Below are 21,803 nucleotides of genomic sequence, written 5' to 3'. Positions count from 1 at the left end.
TGCTGCTCTCAGTTGCTCTTAACAGAAAACTGTTGTCAGTCATTTGGACTTTTTTCCTTTCTGATGGCTGTTAAAAGTACACTTATAAAAGGAGAAATGGTAGATTAACACCTGTCTCTGTCTGTAGTTGAGGCTCATAAATCTGCGGGTGCTTCACTGTGAAAGTACCAAAAGAAATTGTCACACAGTTTCACTGTCATAGTGAGCACTACACTCCTGGGAATGTGGTAAAAATCTGATTAAAGGCCTGAAACAAGGAGGCACCGGTGGATGAGTTTTACTGTGAAACTAATGCGGGAACAGTTTGCCTGAGTGTCCCCAAGAGACTACGATAGAGGAATAGTGACAGTAAGATTTATATAAAGTGCTGCATTCTTACTACTTGAATAAGAAAGAAGCAGCATCTCACCATGTTTCTTTATTTGTGGTTTTTGACTTTCTTCTTCATGAAAGGTGCTTCTAATTCAACGGGTTGTCCCGTTTGCTAATGTTTGTGGTAGCTAATCCTAAGTGCTTAGTTAGTGAGCAGGTACTTGTGTCACGTTAGCATGTCCAGTAACATTAAATTACTTAGCTTACTTTCTAGTCTGCTGCTGGTGTGATGTTATCTATAGTAGCAGGAGAGTTGTGAGTATCTGTCTGGTGTGCTGGCTCTGGGAAACCGTCTCGCTCTCTGTGCGTGCTAGCTTTGCAGCAGCAACTGTCACGACAGTTTGCTAACACACAACCTAGCTAACACTAGTTCCAACACTTGCTGTCTTGTTGCTTGTCTAAATTATGGTATTTATCCATACAGCATGTGGAGGATTTTATAGCCACAAAGACCTATACATACAAGCTTGTTAGCACAGTAGGATTATTTGGATTGGTGTGTAATTCAAAATCCTATGCTACCTTCCTTGTAAGCTTAGCTACAAACAACCTAGGCAGCTAACTCTTGCTAGTTTTTACTGTTTTTTAGGTGTTGTGTTTGTGTGCGTGCTGTTTGCTTCTGTATAAGACGGTCTGGATTCCACCGTATTTCTCTCCTGGTCAGCTAGCCCAGCTGTTAGCGCCGTTGCCTTGACAGTGCACGTCTGTGAGTTTGGGGTGGTGGAGTTTATGAGGCAGCCCTGAAAGGGAGGGGTGCATTTGTTTTGCTGCTGAGTTCAAATATCAAGTGTCTTTCTTTGGAATCTCTGACTCCTCCTTTAAATTCTGAATTTAAAGTTCTTAGAAAGTCTGACTTGTTTTTCTGAAACATGCTCAGGCTTTGAACACAGCTGCCGGTTATTATTGACACATTCACTTGGACACAGACGAACTCCAGAGTCAGACACAGAGATTAGTAGAGAGACAGACAGACAGACAGACAGACAGACAGACAGACAGACAGACAGACCCAGCAGATAGCTTGTCTAGTTATTACATGGTTACATAACTAAACCCCTGTGACCTTCACACACTAACACACACTGTGTGCTTTTTTTTCCTTTGTTTTCTCTATTATTCATGGTTGTCATTGTTTTGCCTCAGTCTGTTTTATTTTTTCAGTGTCTCTTTTCATTCTTTTCTTCTCTTTATTATCCCTCTGTTTCCGGTGCGCTCTCTCAGCTTTTGTTTTTATGAGGCCTGTAGACCGTTACAGATGAGTGTACATTGGTTATGTACTGGAAAATATAGATTTCTATGCTACATAATGTGTTCTTGTGTAGTTTATTTCACCGTGCAGTGACTTAAACCATTAAGCTTGATACGAATAATCATTCATCTTCTGTTGACTCCACTAATCATTTAATAATTTCAGCTCCACAAATGGGTAAAAGTAACAGCAATTAGCTCCCCTTTTAACAATGACAAAAGCCTTGGTGTGGCAGTAAATGGTTGTGTCCCCAGCTGCTGTGCATCCATTGAGCCCTGTGTGTAACCACTGACCTCAGTCAGTGTGGGGAATCTCACTCAGAGGCAGGTGATGTTTTTGTAAGCTCTCCTCCTTGATAACAGATCAGCTGCTGAGAAATGTGGTTAAACAGCCTAATGGCTGGAGGGTTAGCGAGAAACAGAGAGGAGGGACTGTAAAGTAAAGAACGTCTGAGCAGAACATGCCTCTGGTCCACTATCGTAGGATTGATCAGCACTTCAGTGATGCTAATGATAGCAGCAGCAGTAGTAAGAGTATTTATAGAACATGTAATGCTTGTAGTAGTAACAGCTGCAGCAGTAGTAGCTGTATATGGAGCAGCAGTAATCCGAGAACCAGGATTGGAACTGGAGTAAGGTTCTCCGGTCTAGTTCTATAGATATATGTATATCTTTGTTTCATTCATGCATGTGGAGCTGAAACGTATTTGCAGTTAGCAAGAGCCTGGTGGTGTTTCAGATTTTTTCTAAACTCCGGTTTGTTTGTTTTTTTACTTTTTTATTTATATGTATCCATATGGACATGTACAACAGAGAGCGCGGGAAGCAGTGGTGTCACACTTAAATGCACTGTTGTCCATAAAGTTGGACTCATTTTGTTTCAGACACATTCCTCTTTTTATTCCTATTTATACACATCAGTAATCACATTGGAAGAGAGTGATCAATAAAGTTTTATCTATCAAAAATAAATCACATTGTCACAATCATTTCATGAGAAGAGGTCAAATATATTTTATTCCAACTTTATGGAAAACAGTGTATGTCCGTTGTTGTCTGCAGTCATGTCTGCAGTGTGGTTTTGTAGTTCCTGTTTAGAGTCTCCAGTTACCCTGACTTGTATGTCTTTGAACTGTCCACTCAGAAAGATCCCAGACTGCATCAGATTTCCCACCTTGCATCAGACTAAATTCATCACAGCTGAATCACAAAGATCTTCTTCTGTATCACAAAGGCCTGATGTGATAGGTCTTATCTCTTTATTTTAGTGCCTCATAATGCCATTGACTGACTGTTCCCCTTATCTCTGCGACTGTCAGCAGCTTAGCAAGCACTCAAAAGCTCTTCCGTGTACTTTACCAACAAACAATGAGAAAGACAGATGAATGAGAGAGCTGTTGCTCATTGAACACCTGGAAGTTGTTGAGCTTTTTAATGTGTTCTAAAGCTATAGGCCAGTGGTATCTGTGTTAAGTCGGTGCTGTATTTTGTATGTGTGTGCATTAGTGTTTGCATGTGTGCATGTGTATGAGGCATGTTCCTCTGTGTGTGTGTGTGTGTGTGTGTGTGTGTGTGTCGGTGTAATGACCAGTGGTGTCAGGGGATGTAAGGCTGCAGGGACATGTCTCCTGTAGGATAACCTTAGCCCTGTTAGCTAATGGAAACTGCTCATTTCATCAGACACACACACACACACACACACACACATACTGTTTGTGACCTTTTCCTTTTCATACTATAGTCATCCATTAAAGTTCAGCCAAGTGTGTGTGTGTGTGCGTGTGTGTGCAGCTATCCTTAGTGCTGATTCAGGCATCTTTAGCAGAGAGAGAGGACCAGACCTGGCAGTTAATGAGAAGTGTTGTGTAAAATTGTGTAAGTGTTGTGAGTGCTAGCATAGTAATATGCATGCTGGTATATATAAGGTTATAAGGTGTGTGTGTGTGTGAGAGAGAGAGAGAGAGAGACAGAGAGACAGATGATCCTTGTTGTGTGAGGAGCTACTGGTTTAATGGCAGCAGTCAATTGAGCCAGGACTTGCCTTAGGCTGTGTGTTCGGGTTGAGTCTGTTGTGTGGGTCTGTTGTGTTGTAAAGTTCCCAATGACCCCACCCTGCTCACAACAGCTCCATAACTCACTGAGGCAGATCGCCCCCCACCCCACACACACACACACACATTTGGCTTTAATTTAGCCCTCTTGTGTTTTCCCCCCGCTCTGTTTTTCTCTGGTTGTGTTGCCGTTCCACTGGTTTCCCATAGATACAGCTGAACAACACTGTCTGCGTGTCCTCTGTAGTTTCTCCAGTAAAAACATTCATTATTGGATATCATGCTTTTATGCATGATCATTTCTAATTGTATACTTCTGTGATTGTATGCATGTAATGGGCTTAAATAGAGTATGGTTTGCATGTCGTGTCACCCGTGAATAACACATATAAAGCAGCACTGTGGGTCCACTGGGTATCCCAGTACAACATACTTGAAGAAGTAATGCTACATGCTGCTTATAGGTGATAAAGCTTAGTGCTGGTGTAGAGCTGAAACAGTTCACTGGTTAATAGTTCAGTCGATTAACAGAAAAATAACTGGCAAATATTCTGTTTGTGGATTGAGTTTATATATCTTGTGACGACAGAGATGAGCTACTTCATGTTAACACTTAAGGTTAAGTGAAATTCTGTTTCTTACAGTCAGACCAGGATCCTCCTCGGGCCACTAGCTGAAACACCTCTTGCAACACAATACATAACATACTCATATTACCCCTTTAACACATGGCATATGTGTGTGTGTGTGTGCACTCACAGTAACACACCATGCAAGCATATTATTACTACATATACACATCATATGATCATATAAAAATACACTCACTGTTTGCACAGATGCATACACACAAATATGAACGCACATATGCTGAAACACCTGGACATCACACACACACACACACACACACACACACACACACACACGCACACAGAGCAAGTCCGACTTTGGCTGCTTTGCTTTCCTCTCATATTGTTTTTGTTCACAAGAGAGGAAATGCTCACACCTCCCTATTCACTTCTCTACTGTGTGTGTGTGTGTGTGTGTGTGTGTGTGTGTGTGTGTGTGTGTGTGTGTGTGTGTGTGTGTGTGTGTGTGTGTGTGTGTGTGTGTACGCGTGTGTGTGTAGAGGAAACAAGCCTTCTGCGGGTTTCCTGTCTGCTGAGGGACTGATAAGGTGTTTAGTGAAGCAGGATTTGCTGGTGCTTCTTTTTTTACTGTCTGCTCCCTCATTCTCCGCCCTCCCACGGTCTCATATAGCAGAGTTGCAAATGCTATGACTTGTAAGCGTCTACACCATTTACACAATTTGTCTACGCATGAACAAATCTCACACATCAAATACAGATAACCTACACATTTGAAGGTCTGATCACACACACATAGATTCTGAATACGCGTTTGCAGATTCCACTCTTCTACTTTTCTACAGGAATGGCTCCATTAAAAAGAAATGTCCTTAAAAGGTTCCTGTGTGAGGTTCTGTGTGCTTGTCTGAGTCTACATGCTGTATGTGTGTTATTCTACATGAAACTGTCGTTCCACATTAATCATGAACATGCAGCCTTTAGTACAAAGAAGAGAGATCACATTTTTCCTTCCCCAGCAGCCTTTCAGGTCAGACTTTAAGCTCGATAGTAGCATAGGTTGTGTTGTAGTTAGTCACAACACAACCGTGTGACAGATAAGTGTAAGTATTCAGCCTTGTTAACATCCACGTTTACCAGCTTGCAGTCTCCCCCCCCCCCCCCCGTCTGTCTCGGTACTTTATATCCACCTGTGGATCAGTGGAATAGTGCAGGAACATTCACAGAAATCTGTATTGCCTCACCCTTGTGCATGCTTGTGCATGTGCGTCCCTGTGTGTCCCAGAACCAGATCAACAAAATGGAGACCCACTCCCAGAAAAAAACAGCTCCACAGCCTTAGGAAGACGTCTAAACCCCCACAGGGAACCTTTAAAGGAATCCTCGGCTCTAACAAATTAGGAGCTTGTCCAAGTTCAGGACCGTTCTTCGATACCCAAACGCTGCGCTTAAGCCGAGGTGATTCTTGGCTGGTGTAACCCTTGGCTTTTAACCAGCGCTGGTATTGGCTTTTTTTTTCTTCTTCTCCTTCTTCAGACAGATGACGGGGGGAGGGAAGTTGGACAAGTTGCATCACCTTCTTGGTGAATTCTTCGAAAAACTTATCCATGAATGAAAAGAGTACACAAACAATAGTGTTGTTCAGCCACTGGTGTGCTGCAATGAAGTATCTGTAAACGCTGTACTAAATGTAGTATAGTGTTTAGTGCTTAAGTAACAGAATGACATGTGAAAAATAATGTTACCACAGTGAACGGTTGTAGCGGAACCACTGCAGCTGCATCCATACATGGTTCCTGCTGTATTGGGTTGTGTAAGCCATTCTCTCTCACACACACACACACACACAAACACATAGTGACTCAGCCTCTCACCCATTCTCTCAGCTCTCCTTTCTCCTCCTCAATCTGTGTGTGTGTGACATGTGGCCTGTGATGACTTCTCCCCCCTCGCGCGCACACACACAAACACACAAACACACACCATTACACCTCTTATGTGAGGACAGCTGCCAATGTGCAGGATGTGATATAACGTGCTGATGTAACGTAGGTCTTCAAGTGGGTGTGCTGTGGTAGTAAATAAGACAAATTCTGATAATGCAGGATGAATTGACACGTGCACTAATACACACTGGCTTCCATCTGCCAGCAGCTAATATTACGCTTATTATTTCTCATGCAGTGCTTGTTTTACAAAAAAACACCGTTTCCTGATTTGAGTGACTGAGTGATTTTATATTGGGAATCCTTTGTCGGCCTGGCTGTGTTCGTTCTCAATGACATGATTTCAAGTCTCTGTCATCAGGTAAAACAGCAGGTTGCTGCTTTTCTTCCTAACATCAGCATCTGTATGTATGTATACCATGACAAGATTGAAATTACACGTGTGTGTGTGCACATGTGCTCCCTCAGCCACTGTTTTCTTCTTCCTCTCTCCTCTGTGACCACTGCATCCCACTCTGTATTTCCTTGGGTTTTATCTTTTCATTGTTGTCTTTATTATTGCCCTTTTTTATTATCATTTGTTACAGCACATTGGTCACCTCTGCTTGTTTTTAAATGGGCTCTATTAATAAACTTGACTGCTGTAGATAGGTAGGCACGGGTTAGAAGCTCTTTGTTCATTCAGCTGATCCGATGTGTGAGTACTACACACACACACACACACCCACCCCCACACCCTGTGCTGAAATCTGGGCCCATTAGTCCCACCTGACAGTCAGCATCGGTCTGCACAGGCTGGTCCCATTAGCGGAGCTAATAAAGACGACAGTGGCTGCTTTTATCTAGTTATTTGCCCGACTGTTGTGTTTGTACTCCTGCTCAGAAATGGCGTCTCCAGGCTTCCCCGCATTGACACAAAAAGCTTTATTTTACACTGATCAGCAGGGACCTCGCTCTCTCTCCTTTCCCACACTGACGTGACTCCGTTACTTAAGCCAGCATTACACAACAGCAGAGGAAAATAATGAAGCAACACTGTTGCATGACTTCTTCTTGGCGTTTGTAACATGGGCCATCTTTAACAGATCAGAACTGTAGTATTTGCGCTCGCTCGTTGGGATGCGGGGTTTTATTTTGTAATTCAAATGGAAGTTTAATTCCCTTTGCCACATCAACACTGTCTTGTTTCTCCTCAGTAGGCCCAGAAAACACAGTTGTTTATGAAATCACTGGCGGCCTGTACCAGGTGTTGACTCCTGAGACAGATTTGAATTTGCTCAGCTCTGCCAATCCCCCCCCCCCCCACCCTCCAAGTCCCGACGTTGGATCAGATGTCATCTGACACCAGAGAGAACTCCAGCAGAGAGAAAGACTGGCAGAACAGAGAGTGAGAGAGAGAGAGAGAGAGAGGGAAAACGCAGACTGGTGAACAGAGGGTGAGAGAGTGACTCAGAGAGAGAGAGAGAGGGAGGGAGATGGAGATGGTTTTAAAGAGTCTAAGCCCTGCTGTTCTGTACATCTGTCTATTGTTCCCTCAGCCCCCGTGTTCACTCTAACCTTTGCTGTGTGTGTGTGTGTGTGGTTGCCTCTCAAACCCACATATTACATCATCTCCCGGTCTCCCAGGGAGCATCGAGTACTGTGTGAACTCATTAGACGCTCAGAGCATCAAAGACACAAAGTGAATTCCACTGACCAGACGACACCCAAGGGCAGAGAGACACGCGGTGTGAAAGTGAACAAAGGGATGAGACAGAGAGCGACACGCCATGCTGCATCGCACCATCGCAGGAAACGGAGGAAAGGATGCAGGGCGTTTAATAAAACATCATCAGCTTCTAATGCAGATGTTCTGCTGTCAGTTTCTGTCAATGCTCCAAAGTTGTCAAATCACATCTCAGTACGTTCACATGGCCAGGAAAAATACTTTGGCTTTAAAAAGAATTTATTCCTGTTCTGTCCTGGGATGAAGATGGGGGACTGTCTCCTCACAGCAAGAAGGTTCTAGGTTTGAATCCACCGGCAGATTGGGTTCATTCATCATGTCAACCCTGCTACAGACTGGAAACCTGTTCAGGGTGTACCCCAGCCCCCCCGTCCATTATCTGTAAGTGGTATAGATAATGGACAGATGGAATTCTGCATGATTATGATTATGATTATGATTACATCAGTACTTCGACGTGTGTTACAAGCTAACATTAGTCCCAGAGCAGCTGATAGTGTTGCCAAGTAAACATTCTAGCCCTCGAGGCTAACATTAGCTAGAAGGCTGTGTGTTGACATATATTAAAACTATGTTGACAACTTTCCAACCATTTTCACATCAGCACTCGTTCAGACTTCTGCTTTTGTGTTTCCTCGCTGTACAGTTTTGCGAACATGACAGCAAGTTGTTGCACCAGCGTGCCCCAGTTTCGTTTACATCTGCTTCCCCATGAGAGCATGTGAGGTCACGTGAGGTCACGTGAGGCAGTGCTTATACTCATATTGGCGTTTTACTTGTAAGCTTGTTTTTGCGCTGACAGTAACAGGCATAGATGTTGTTACCTTAAGTAAGAGTAACTTAGATAAGTTTAGCCCCGGTGTCATTTTCTCCTGTGGTGGACAATGATCCGCTCACTTCACTCCCTGGTTTTCTTCCAGTACCAATGAGATGATCCGGGTTCTTAATATAATTTCGAACCCTATCTATTGCCCAGTGGACACCCTGCAGGTCAGAATGAGGAGGTCTGTCCCTGCTGTAAATGGAGACAGGATGCTGAACTGACAGGGCTGCACGATAATGTGTCCGTCTGCCACCTCTACAGCAAAGGCAAATGGTGCAGAGCCAACATTAAAACTAATAGGACACTCTCTTTTTAGCTGACACACACACACACAGGCACACACACACTTTCATGCTGTGTTCTGGCTCAGTGCCCGTGTGCTGCTACACACCAATGTTATCTGGCAGAGCTCTCCTCTATCCTAATTTCAGACAGAGAGAGAGAGAGAGAGATCACAGATCTTGTTTATTTCAAGGACTGAAGGTTAGAGCGTGTTAGTGTGTGTGTGTTTATTTATTTCTAGAATTGAATTCCCAAGGAGGTTTTTTTTTTTTTTTTTTTTTTTAAATCTGTAGCCGCTGCCAGCACAGAGGATTTCATGCAAGCATCCCCGAAGAGATGCTATAAATATCCCCCCCCCCCCCACCACCAAAAAAAATCTAGACCTACCAGTTGGGCTGATTTGTGATTCATAAGCGTGTAGAGTTTGTCTCTGTTTATTAGTTGTTGTTTTTTGTGTTGTGTGTTTTTTTTTTTTGCTCGTATTCCCACAGAGATTCCTAAGAAACCGAGTGATTCATGTCAGTTTTGGTTGGTTTTCTAACAGTAACTGATGAATGTACGGTACACTGAGCACACACGTAGACAGGATTCACTGAGGATGGCAGCGGTGCATACACTGGTGTCCAAAATTAGATACGCAAAGTGTTTCAGTCTCTGTTTCATAGCTGTTCCATTGTCTGACAACAGAAGCAGAGAAACAAGTCAGCGAGAGCAGCTTTGTTGTGAATTGAGCTGTATTTAATGACCGTATATGTGAGCACAGAGAGGAGGAGACGAGTAAACTGATAAAGGGCTGAAAGAGGCTGGTTTTGACCTTGTCTTGTTGGTAGTCGAGATGAATCAGACTACATGATTGGACCAGTATTTTATCAGTGCCTTGAACGTGGATGGAAGTTGTGACGGACCTATGCTTTTCCCAGGAGAGGTCTGGCTTCTATTAAAACCTGCCGCTTTCTTCAGAGGGTGACATTGTATTCTTCAGTGGTATTTGGGTCAGTGGCAAGCTGTGTGTTTGTCACTGTGTATGAGAGAGCTGAAGCTGAGGAGACGCTTTTTTTTAGTCGCAGGATCTGTCCTCTTTTCTCCGCTGCCTCAGAGACTAACACGTATAAACACGGTGTGTGTCAGTGTGCGTGAAGTGTCATCATCCCTCGCCTCTCGATTCTCTCACATCACATGTGCTGCGGAGACTGTCATCCTATTGGTCCGTCTGGTTAAAGTGACAGAGAGGGGTCGGGAGGATGGGGAGAGTGAGAGGGGAGAATGGCATAGAGAAAGGGTAACGGCCATCGCTTTAAATCTCTGATGTGAAGGATCTGATGCAGTTTGAGTACATATTGTTGAAGTCATCTCTACTACAGTGGCTAACTGTATGTATATACATTGTAGGCATTGTCTCGTAAGGTGTGCAGTGTGGCTGTAACTGACCAGCATTTTAGTTTATTCTGCAAACACAGCTACGTCAGAATCCAGTTCCCAGGGTTTCTCTTAAAGAAAAGAACAGCTGTGCTGCGCCATCATTCTTCCATCACACCTTCATTCTACTTCCAAAAGGTGACACTGCTGTTATAATCATACCATCATGGGAAAGCCCTGCAAAGTCAGCCCACATCTCTCAGATCTTCCACCCAACGTGAGCTAGATGGATGAAAACTGACAGACTTTACTTTGCAGGATTTCCCTGAGCCTTTTATTAGTCACTCAGTCTGTCTGCCCATCTGTCTTCAAGTCTTAGGAGAGTACCCCGTCCTGTCGATGGACTCACGGTGCTCGAACACATATCTTTTTGCTACTCCACATACTCTTCTGTCTCATTCGAACACAGTTACTACATCATCCCCGATGCAACTCGACCACTGACAGTTGAGTCAGAGATTGGAGTGTGTCTTGCGTGTTGTGGGGGCAGGCTGTAGGATGAGCAGCTCGTCCACTAATCTGTAGGTAGGCAGTTGGATCCCTGGATCCTCGTGTCCACATGTCTAAGTGTCCTTGGGCAAGACATTGAACTTGAAATTGCTCCTATTGTGAAAGCCAGGGGCTTACATGGCAGCTCCATCGCCATTGGTGCGTGAATGTGTGTGTGTGTGAGAGTGAATGGGTGACTGAGAGGAAGTGCAGTCCATTTATGTTAGTAGCTGCTAATGTAGCCTGGAGCCGGGTGAGGAGAGGTGAGGAGTGGGCCTACAGAGGTCTGATAACCCCACACCCCCAGGTTTTGTCGCCGGCATTCATCAGACTTTGGAGACACTAATGGCTCTGAATCACACATGCAGCAGCAAACACTCTGTGGTTCTGTTTATACGGCATCAAGTGTCTGCACAGGTGCGTGTGGTTAAGGTGTGGCAAGGTGTAAGGAAGTGACGGAGAGAGGAGAAGGAAAGAGCCAGAATGTAATATCTATAAATTTTCTCTTTCCTGGCTGCAGACTGCTCAAGTCCTGCTATGTTACCTAGCAACAATGGCCCACTTTGTAAAATGAAATACAAGCATGCACGCACGCACACACACACACACAAGACAGGCTAACACACACTCCCAAATAGATATCAGCAGGCATCTTGTTATCTGGTAACTGTACGGGCTCTGTGTATGATGACAGGAGAACAAAGGAAGCAGAGAGACAGAGAGAGTGAGTCTCATCATGCTCTCCTTTTGAAAGCTGTTTCTCTCAGCTGCGTCCACCATAACACAGCCTGCCTCATCACACGCCGCCACGCCGCATACCCAACCGCAACAGTCTGGGGGCCTGTGCCTTGCTCATAGGCTTGTCAGCCAGCCAGAGAGGAAACAAGTCGACCGTGTGGGTGGAAATTGGGTCAATAAAAATGCCAACCCCCGCCCTTCCCTCTCTCTCTCTCTCTCTCTCTCTCTCTCTCTCTCTCTCTCTCTTCCTCTGTCTCTCCCTCTTCCCCCCCCTGAGCAGATGGAGCTGGGCTAGTGTAATCTCCTGCCTCCCGTGGATCGGTGTGTGCATGTGTAATTATAGCTTACCTTTATGGCAGCAAGAGCTGCAGCAAAAAAAAAACAAAACCCATTTATCCCTGCACAGACTGACAAACAGTAGCAGCACAACAAGAAAGCATTTGAGTCGAACTTTGAATTCACTCAGTTTAGCTCAGGCTTCTTTAAGGCCTCCATTTTTTTTTTTATGCCAGTTCAGAAAATAAGATTGTTAGAGAGTAGATGGAGAGTGTACCATTTCATCCACTTTATTCTAAATTATTATTTGTGATTCAGGGTTTACAGCAGGCTGTGTGTGGAATGTGTGTGAACGCAGCTTTAATCCATCCATGTGGCAGATGGACTGCAGAATATTACCGCGCAGCACCCGTACGTGCGTCTCTGTGTGTTTTCTGTGTGTGTGCTGTTACAGTAGCAGAGCGTAAATCTGCCCGAGCGGGTGGCCAGATTAATCAGAGCTGGTTTGTGGTCAGCTGAGGAGGTCAAAGGTGACTGTTAGGAATGTGTGTGTTGTCTGTGTCAGAGTTCAGCAACAGGGCAGTCAGGTCTATTTAAATCCAAATCCGGTGCAGTCTTTAAATACTTGTCTTCCCCTTTATTTGTTCTTTATTGTTTGGTAAAGAATCCTGCGCGTTAAGGCAAATGTATAACTGTCCCTGTGTCTGACAGCGCTGTTGGAATACAATGTTTAAATGTTTTAATTGAGAAACTCCATACCTTCACTCAGCCCATCACTGACTGTACACAGCTAGGTATGTCCATTCTAGAGAGCTCAGCATCACTCCTGTCAGCTTCATAGGTTGGATTACAGCAGAACACTGTAGGCTTAACTGGCCTGATAAATAATAATCCCTCCTCTCAGCTAATGTTGCAACACGTGGAGCCATAGTAGCAGCACACATCAAGGATTGGCGAATGCTCTATATGTGTTTAAAGCACACAGACGTACGTCTATCTGTCACACTGTGATAAACTGACATGAAACCCGGGTCAGAATGTAACTATATGATGTCTCAGCAGGGTTAGTGGTGGGTTCTTTGCATTTGATGAAAGGCCATTCTTCTGTTCATGCTTTCCACCCACATCTCCTGTACCTGGTCCTTCTCTGTGCATGTGAGCTCAGTGTATTCCCATGTTCATACACTGTTAGTGTTTATATTCAGCCCGTGAGTGTATATTTCCAGAGCTAACGTGATAGTATATGAGAGGTGTGTTCCTGCACATCTGCTAGCCATTGTGTTCCTTGCATTATAGTCGCTAACGCCTGCCCGCGCAAGCCTTTGTGCACCGAACGCTGCTGTTTGCTGCCGGGCAGTTAGCGTACGGTGGGTTTATCAGAGCCTTTCCCCTGAAAACAGCTGCCTGCTGCTGCTGGATACCGGGCTGATGAGTGCTCTGAAGACTGAACAAACAGTGAAGATGTAAACATATAAACATAATAGAGGCTAAAAGGCCCCACAGACCTGAGGGGAACCGCACAGTCGATGGTAATTCTCCATGAGTTCATCACTCCAAAGCAGCCTCATGCACATTACACAGAGTAATTGGATCCATGTTGTCCATGACTGTAATAACACAATTGCATAAACGTATTAGATCAATGTAATGAATCAGTTTCACACGGTGAGCTTTACCTGTCCCTGTCATTCTGTGCAGATGATGAACATTACTGGACAGGATGAAATAGATAAATACAGAAATGATGGTCTGAGTGGAAACTATGGGTGGTGGTATTCAGGTCTGCTTTAGCATTTTCACGATCGATTGGTGCTGAAAAGCAATTCATAAATCATACATTTGAGAACTAGGCCAATAACTATGTGTGTGTCTGTGTGTGATTGTGCAGTCTGATCATTCAGTAGCATCTGTTGTCCCCACCCTGTTTGTTTCGAGCAGAGGCGTCCTTCATAAGGTGGAGGTCAGTGCAGATGGTTGGACCGATGGCGGCCTATTAGAAAGTGTTAACACGTTACCCACACCCTGTTGAAACATACCTCAGTCTTTCCTTTACTGCTGTGTCTTAATACAGAGATTTGTGTGTATGTGTTTGTAAGGAAATGACGCAATAAAGCTGAATTGAACAGATCAGAGAGGGGGAGGAGTAGGGAGGGAGACAGCGCTATATAGCGCGAGAGGCAGGGTGAGAAAGTGAAAGAGAGAGAGCAAGTCAGACGGCTGTAGTGAGTAAGAAAAAACAAGCCTGCGTCACACACACACACACAGAGAGAGAGAGAGAGAGAGAGAGAGGGGAAGTGTGTGTCGGCCGGCCCTGCCTCTGCCTCTGTCCCTCCCTCCCTCTCTCCTCTCTGTCCCTCCTAGCGTCAGCAGCAGTTAAAATGTCGGCTGTGTAGCTCGTCCTCTGCTCTGCTTTCTCTGCCTCTTGGCCATCTGTCTTTTCTTACCACAAGAGGAAACCACACACTCTCTCTCTCTCTGTCTCTTGCTCTCTCTCTCTCGCTTTTGTACCCTCGTCATCCTTTCTTTTCCTTCTTCCCGTCTCTCTCCTCTCTGCTTGTTGGATCAAAGCTAGTTTTGTCAAGTGTTTTTCTTCGGAGCCGTTGCTCCTTGACGTTGTTTGGAGTCGGACGAGCAAGGTAATGTTACAGTTTTATATCCTCTGTCTTTTTTTTTTTTTTTTCCCCCTCCCTGTTTCTCATTTGTCCATCAAACCAGAGTCCGTGAGACTGAAGCGACAAACCGCCTGTGGTACTGTGGATATTTCCCAGAATAGAACGTACGGTCATCCTGATCTGTTCTGTCCTCGCAGTCGACATGTAGGGTGTATCTGTGTGAGTCTGTGTGTTTGTGTAGCAGCAGTGTGTCAAGCCTGTAAGCTCTCTGAAGATGCTGTAAGGTAGCTGCATTTTCTATACCACCTTACTACATACCTACTACAAAAAAAAAAAAAGTCCTAATCTGTTCCTGTTTGGATTCTTGCGACGGGGTTTTTTTTTGTGATACACATTCTTCTTCACCACATCAGTGTCTCAGACTCTGCTCTGGAATCTCAAGCACTTGACTTTGTGTTATGATGAGCAGAAGTTACCTCTGTCTTCTTTCCTGAGTTTATTCAAATCATGTGGCTCGGCACATGGCGTGTGTGTCTGATTCATAATCATATGGGATAGCGACGGCTAATTTCGGTCTCCCTCATAGTTTTTATTTACACTACCCGGCTGGTCGTGTAGTGACTGAGGGTGTACTGCTCAGTCTGGGTCCAGAGCAGCTTTGTCAAGTCTGAGAAAACAAACCCTGAGAATGTCATCAGGGTTATCTGGGATTTGGCTAGAGGCTTTCTAATGGAAAGTCTGGCCACCAACTGTGGGCATGGTGCTTGGAAAGATGTGGGGGTATACAGAGAGGGCAGTGAGACACCATTGAGTTTTATTATGGGATGTGTAGAATTGGAGCTTGACTCATTGGCAGCTAAAAAACCACAGTCTCTGTCTCCTGTCCTGGAGCTGTATGGACGGGCCATTCTGAATTGTTGGAATAACTCTTTAATGAGCATTTGGAGGCCTGAGGGCCATATCCTCAACAAGATGACACAACTTACAAAATAAGTATGTAACATTATAATTTATTAATATAAAAGCAGTTCATGGAAACACACATTGATGACGAGTTGTGTTTTATTTTGCTGTGTTTTTGAAAACATATTCATTCCACATTTAGATGGAAACGTGTCCAGATTGCCATTTAACAAATAAGTGCAGCAGGATTCATTTTGCAGATTGAGGCTATGTTTTTAATATGTGTGTGTACATACATACAGGCCATAGACAAGTGAAAGAGACACACATGAAGTCACATAGAAGGAAAACAGGCAAATGAAATGGCTCACATTTGCATCTTCTGCCCCAGCTGTGGCTTCTAATATGTTTCCTCTGTTACCACTTTTACTACTCTGTCACTTACGCTCAGTTCATGACCTCACTTCCTCTGCATCAACGCACTTTTTGTCTTTGGCAGATGTCACGATTCTCGTGACTGTTCCCCCTCGCATGAAATAATTCAAATGTGTAGGAGGTGATGCAGTGGCAGTTGTGGAAGCTCTGTGTGTGTGTGTGTGTGTGTGTGTGTGTGTGTGTGTGTGTGTGTTATCTCATGGTTCCAAACACCTGTTATTCTGACCGATGAACCTCATGAACAGCTGAGTGATTCTGCTGCTTGGATTTCTAACATAATTCCGACATTTTAGAAGCCTCTTTCACTGGTGGGTGATTTTCAAAATGAAAAGTCTTCCTCGTTTGTTTCTGCCTGCATCTTACGTAGGACCGTGGGATATAGGTCGTCACCCGGTGCTCGAGCTGCCACCTGCAGTAGCTGTTTGGGTGGCTGAGTGTCGCAGAGGAAAAGCACTCAGCCACCTGCTTCTGTTCGTGTCTTTCATCCCTTATACAGCTGGACCGTATGAGCTGCTGCTATCTGACTGGATATGACGGGGGACTTTTGCTGTCAGATTCTGTGGGGACATAAACATAGTGACGCAGTCACATTGTGGGGACTCATCGTCCTTTTAGGGACAAAAAGAAAAGTTTCCCAAATGTTAAAGTTTAGGATGAAGACTTGGTTTAAGGTTAAGGTGAAGTTAGGCTGAGGGTTAGGGTTTAGCAAGTAGTGATTATGGTTATGGTTAGGCTAAGTCTCCAGGAAATGAATGGAAGTCAATTTAATGTCCAGCTGAAGTGATGGGAACGCTGCTGTGTGTGTGTGCGTGCGTGCGTGAGCAGCTGTATTTTGACAACTCCGGTCATTTACCATCAAAGCAATAAGCAGATGAGAACACAACCTGTCCTTATGTGTGTGTGTGTGTGTGTGTGTGTGTGTGTGTGTGTGTGTGTCTGTGTCTGTGTCTGTGTGTCTGTGTGTGTCTGTGGGCGTGTGTGTGTGTGTGTGTAGAAAAGAAGCTGTTGTACTGTGACCTATTTAGAGAACATGGCTCATCAGTGCGGCACTGCCACACATCCTGCAAATCCTCTAACATGTTTTTTTTTGTGCTGTTTATGCTAGAATTCTGTAAAACTAGTTTTTATATCATTCTCAGTGAACTTTTGAATTGATGTCCTGTCCTAAACATAAGTCCAAACAATAAGACAGTTGACTTAATAAACAGATTTAAACATTCATTAGCTTAAAAAGCACATGTCTAACGGTAAGACATCGGGCAAATAGAGTGATTAGTGTGGACGGGTCAGCTCCACTGCAGCACTGCTCTCCACGTGGGCTGAATACAAGTCAGATGCTGACAGGCATCGGTGATAAAACATTTCCATTAGTATAAAATCAATTAAATGAAGTCAGTGTGTACGCGTTGTTTATTTGAGAAGTGACATTCAGGGACAATTCATCTCTAGAAGTCAGGATGTTGTCATATTATTATTATTATTATTAGAAACTGTGGTGTTGAGACCACAGAGACACCCACTGTCCCTCAAACCGTGGAGAGATATCACTACCGAAAAATAATTTACAAAGCAACAACACATAACACATGTGGCTTAAGTGGCCAAATGTGACAATGCTCTGTACATATCTGTGCCCTACACCCACCCCACCGCTTGAATCTCACTGTTACAATTTCACATGACAATCTCCATACACAAAATTTGAAACATTACCAGGTCCAGGCCTGTTGGACAGGACATGAAGTGAGCCTGACGTGGTAGATCCTGCTGGCAACAGCCACATTTTTTGGACAGTACTTTGGACAGTAGTCCAAAGATGTGTGATGTTTGGTTAGAAGGGGGCGAAGGCTCACTCAGAAACTTTAGAAGGGATTATCTCTGCCAGGCTGTTCAATGAGGATGTGGATCACAGAGGCCTCTGACAGCACACATCCACATTAGGACATGTTTGTTAGAAGAAGACATGTTAGAAGGAGTTTTTATACTATAACCTAAGTCAGCAATCAAGCAGAAATACCAGACATTCTCTGGTTACAACATCCTGAATGTTAGTCAGACTGACGGAGATGTACACAGGATGCACATCTAAACCAATTTACAAATATAACTCTCACACTCTGTCTGTTCGTGACACTCTCATTCTCTGTGTCTGACCTTCATCAGATAATGGCCTCCTGGATGACAAAGCTTTAGTGTGTGTGTGTGTGTGTGTGTGTTAGCCTCTCTAGGTCACTTAGTGATGCATGAACTCCATCATCCCTTCTTCATTTCCTTTACATTCTGCAGCACTTCTCCTTATCAATTATTCAACACACACACACACACACACACACACACACACACACACACACATGTTTTCATGGAGACTGATCTGCTTCTTTTTCTCACGTCTGTCCTCTTCAGATGTTAATGCAGCCAGAGAGCGTGTGTGTGTGTTTGTGTATGTGTATGTGTGTGTTTGTGCGGCCATAAATATGCTTTGTCATTACATCTTTGCTTCTCTTTATAGAGACATTAGTGCGCGTTTCTTCCTATGTGGATCCACGGGCTTTAGTGCGTGTTGTGTACTGACAGTAAGTGAACGTGTCTCTCATCTGTTCATCCACTCTCCTGCAGCCTGTCTGGAAATACACAGTGACAGAGTGCTTTTTCCTGGCACACTGTGGCAGATGTGACCTAATTGTGGTTGAGTGTGGTGGGTGTGTGTGTGTGTGTATGTGTGTAGACAAGTCATTTTAGAGGAGATGAAGGAACTGTTATTTCCTTTCAGCCTGAGAGAGAGAGAGAGAGAGAGGGGAATCAGAGCAGCCGTGCTCTGTGTTTGAAGCTGCGAAGTTTTTTTTTTTTCATGTTCAAAATCAAACGTCTTAAATCCAGCTCAGCGAAAGTCTCATGTTTTCACCCCGTACTTGGCCTTTCAGCGAGTCCAGATGAATCCGGTCCAGGTTCAGCAGTGGAGGTCTGCTTCATCAAACAGTTAAAGTCAATTAGAGTAAATTTGGCCTTGATTTTGTTTAATTTATTCTTTATAAGTTTAATAGCAAACACAAAAAGCCTTTTTTGTCTAAAGGAAATCAGATGACTAAGAATCAAAGCTATGACTCGATGTTAAAGTGAGTCAGGACATGAATCATTACTGGAAATCGTTCATCCTGACAACTTTTTCTTTGTTTTCCTTACTGACAACAGAAGCAACACGTGTATAATTTAGTGTGGAAGCTTTATTTTTTTTTTTTTTACCCATGGAAAGAGCAGTTGATACAGTCTCATCACAGGGCCCATTAGTCTGAAGCAGCTGGTGAACTTTCAGTTGTGTCACATGATCTTTTCTATACACACACACACACACACACACACACACACATATATATATATATGTATAGTTTGAAGGAAGTGGAAATTTTAACACCTACAATTCTATGACAACTGTCTCTGCCCTGCATCCGGTCTGTAAGTCTCATTAGTATTTCCCATCATGCATCTGTAACAGATGCAGGTTATAAGAGCAGCATGTGCAGTGGACACTCAAAAGATCCATCCACAGGTGGAAACTGATCACGGCTGCACTTATTTTGTTGTTGGCACAAACTGATTCCACCAATCCAATACGGGGGACAGACTGAGACAGTCTCTCATGGAGGACACAGTGGAAGGATGTGGGGGCGGGGAAGTGAGGGGAGGTTGTCTGAATCTATTTGACCGTCCAACTGGCATTTCTGGTTTAATATGCTTGTCTCTTTAGTTAGAAGTGTGTATGTTAACACACTTTCACTGTCAGTGTGGCGTCCCCGGGGAGTCTCCAGAACGGGACACAGGTCAAGACTCAGTCCACTGTCAAAGCTGGACACAAAAAATAAATAGCAATCATTTTGAAAATAATAATCATAATAATAACAGCAGCGTGGCCTGTGATATGTATAGACAGACGGAAATAGAGCTGCAGACATAGACACACAGACACTGTCATGTTTAGCTTGCACACACAATGTCCCTCCTGCCTCCTTTGGGTGTGTGTTTGCGCGTCTGTCAGGGAGGGAGGATGGGGGGAGGAGGGGGTGGTCATGGCGGTCATGTTCCTCACCTCTAATGTCTCATCTCTCTATTAGACTGACCTTGTGATGTAACCATAAATCATGGCAGCGCCGACCCTCGCCACACACACACACACGCACGCACGCACACACACTCTGTTCATCGTTTTCGGACTGATTGACTGACATCATGCATTAAAATAGGAAATGAGAAGTGATGTGGTTGCAGAGAAACCATGAACGCAATGCAAATGGTGTGAGTGCATTACAGTCACGTGAACACACACAGATCCAAAGAGGAAGCAGGGAAACCAGTGCAGCCTGGCGTCTGTGTTGTATGTGCGGGGTGACAGACATCATTGGTGTGTGTGTGCGTGTGCATGTGTGTGTGTGTGTGTATGGGTAAAAGAAGCAACATCAAAGTGGAGTGTGCTGCCTTTGAACTGTCAGACTTCCTCTGCTCATTAATTTATTCACCACTCTGGAGCTCTCCTTCTATCCCCGGCTCTGTCTCTCTTTCTCCTCCATCTCTCTCTCGCTCTTCATCATTTCTCTGCTGCAGTTTTCTCCCTCTAAACTTTTATGTTGCTCTTTCATTCATCTCTATTCCTTCATTTCTTCTGCCTCAGTTGTCTGACATTTGTTTTTTGTTTTTTTTCACAGAGAACTGCAGCTCCAAAATAAATTATACATGCGTTGTTTACTACATATTTATTATAGAACTGATGGATTCTACAAAACACATACCCTGAATTGATTCTGAAGGGATGTTTTGATTGTGATTGTGCTTAAAATAAGTTCATTCTTTTTATGTTACAGTGCAGATGTTTTTTTTGTTTTCTGACCATGTCTTCTTCTTCTTCTTCTTCTGTGTGTGCAGGCGTTTAAGCCAGTGGTGGGCAAGAGCCTGTTGTCTTCGGTAACAGCGGTGGAATTCTTGTTAGACCAACAGCTGGACTTCCTGTCGGACCATTCGACCTACCAGCCGTACCAGGTAATCATCACGCTCAGAAATGCACCCAGTGGTTACTCAGGACTTGTGAAGTAGCTTTATGGGCCTGTGTGACCAGATACAGTGGCTTCAGGAAGAATTCAGACCCTTTGAAAACATGTTTTCAGAGTTCTGCTCTGCTGTGGCTCAGGTGCATCCTGTTAGGTGGAGCTCATATGTGCTAACTTTGAGCTGATTGGACACCCCTGTGTATATAAGGTCCCACAATTCATAAGACATGAAGAGCAAGGAGCTCTATGTGTGAAGTGGAGGAAGTTTGGAACCACCAGGACTCTTCCTGGAGTTGGCCGTAGGGTCATAGGCACAGTGATTCAGCAATTATTCATATGCATTTCAGTAAATTCTACCACCACCAGTTTGCCTCTTTTTAAAAATGAAATCGAGCTCATTGGCCGTGTTCAGAGGAGTATTACCAGGCACTTAAGGTCCCTGGAAGAGGTCAGAGGTCAGGTACATATAGAAAAGAAGAGGCTGTCTGCACACTGAAATTTCTGCGGTATTTGAAAGTAGTGCGGTGTTTTGATCAGCGAGGTCTTCAACAAGCAAACATCCACATGAACAAAGATATGGAGTAAGGAAGCTGTTGAATTGTAGAGGTGGTGGATTAAAGCACAGCAGGAGTGTTGATTTTGGAAGGAGCGTGATGAAAAAAAAAAACGACCTGCCGTTGTGACGTGAATGAAAGGTTTCCGTTGTGTCGTCTGCTCTGGCAGATGTGCACGTTTTAGCTGGATCTCATTTGCTGACGAAGAATTAGTCACCCACGATTAGTTCCCACCGTGGAGTTCCATCGGCCCTAGAGAGCCGCCAGCTTTGGGTGCTGTGCTCCACATCCACATCCACATACATTAAAACC

At 44.1% G+C, this 21,803-nt stretch overlaps 1 protein-coding gene across 3 annotated transcripts in view; it reads left to right on the top strand.

The window, feature by feature from the left end:
* The window catches only part of jmjd1cb (jumonji domain containing 1Cb), a 95,047-nt gene that overhangs the window by 45,482 nt on the left and 27,762 nt on the right, over nucleotides 1-21,803 (top strand). For 2 of the 3 annotated variants that reach the window (XM_041066747.1, XM_041066746.1), the window contains exon 3: nucleotides 20,816-20,929. In XM_041066747.1, the coding sequence (XP_040922681.1) occupies nucleotides 20,816-20,929 (114 nt within the window). Of the gene's footprint in view, nucleotides 1-14,447; nucleotides 14,591-20,815; nucleotides 20,930-21,803 lie in introns of those variants that run through there. The other variant, XM_041066748.1, reaches the window with a different exon arrangement.

This window comes from Toxotes jaculatrix, chromosome 21 (genome assembly GCF_017976425.1).
Source record: "Toxotes jaculatrix isolate fToxJac2 chromosome 21, fToxJac2.pri, whole genome shotgun sequence".
In the NCBI taxonomy this organism is placed as follows: Eukaryota; Metazoa; Chordata; class Actinopteri; family Toxotidae; genus Toxotes; species Toxotes jaculatrix.
This window is presented reverse-complemented; position numbering and strand designations above follow the sequence as displayed.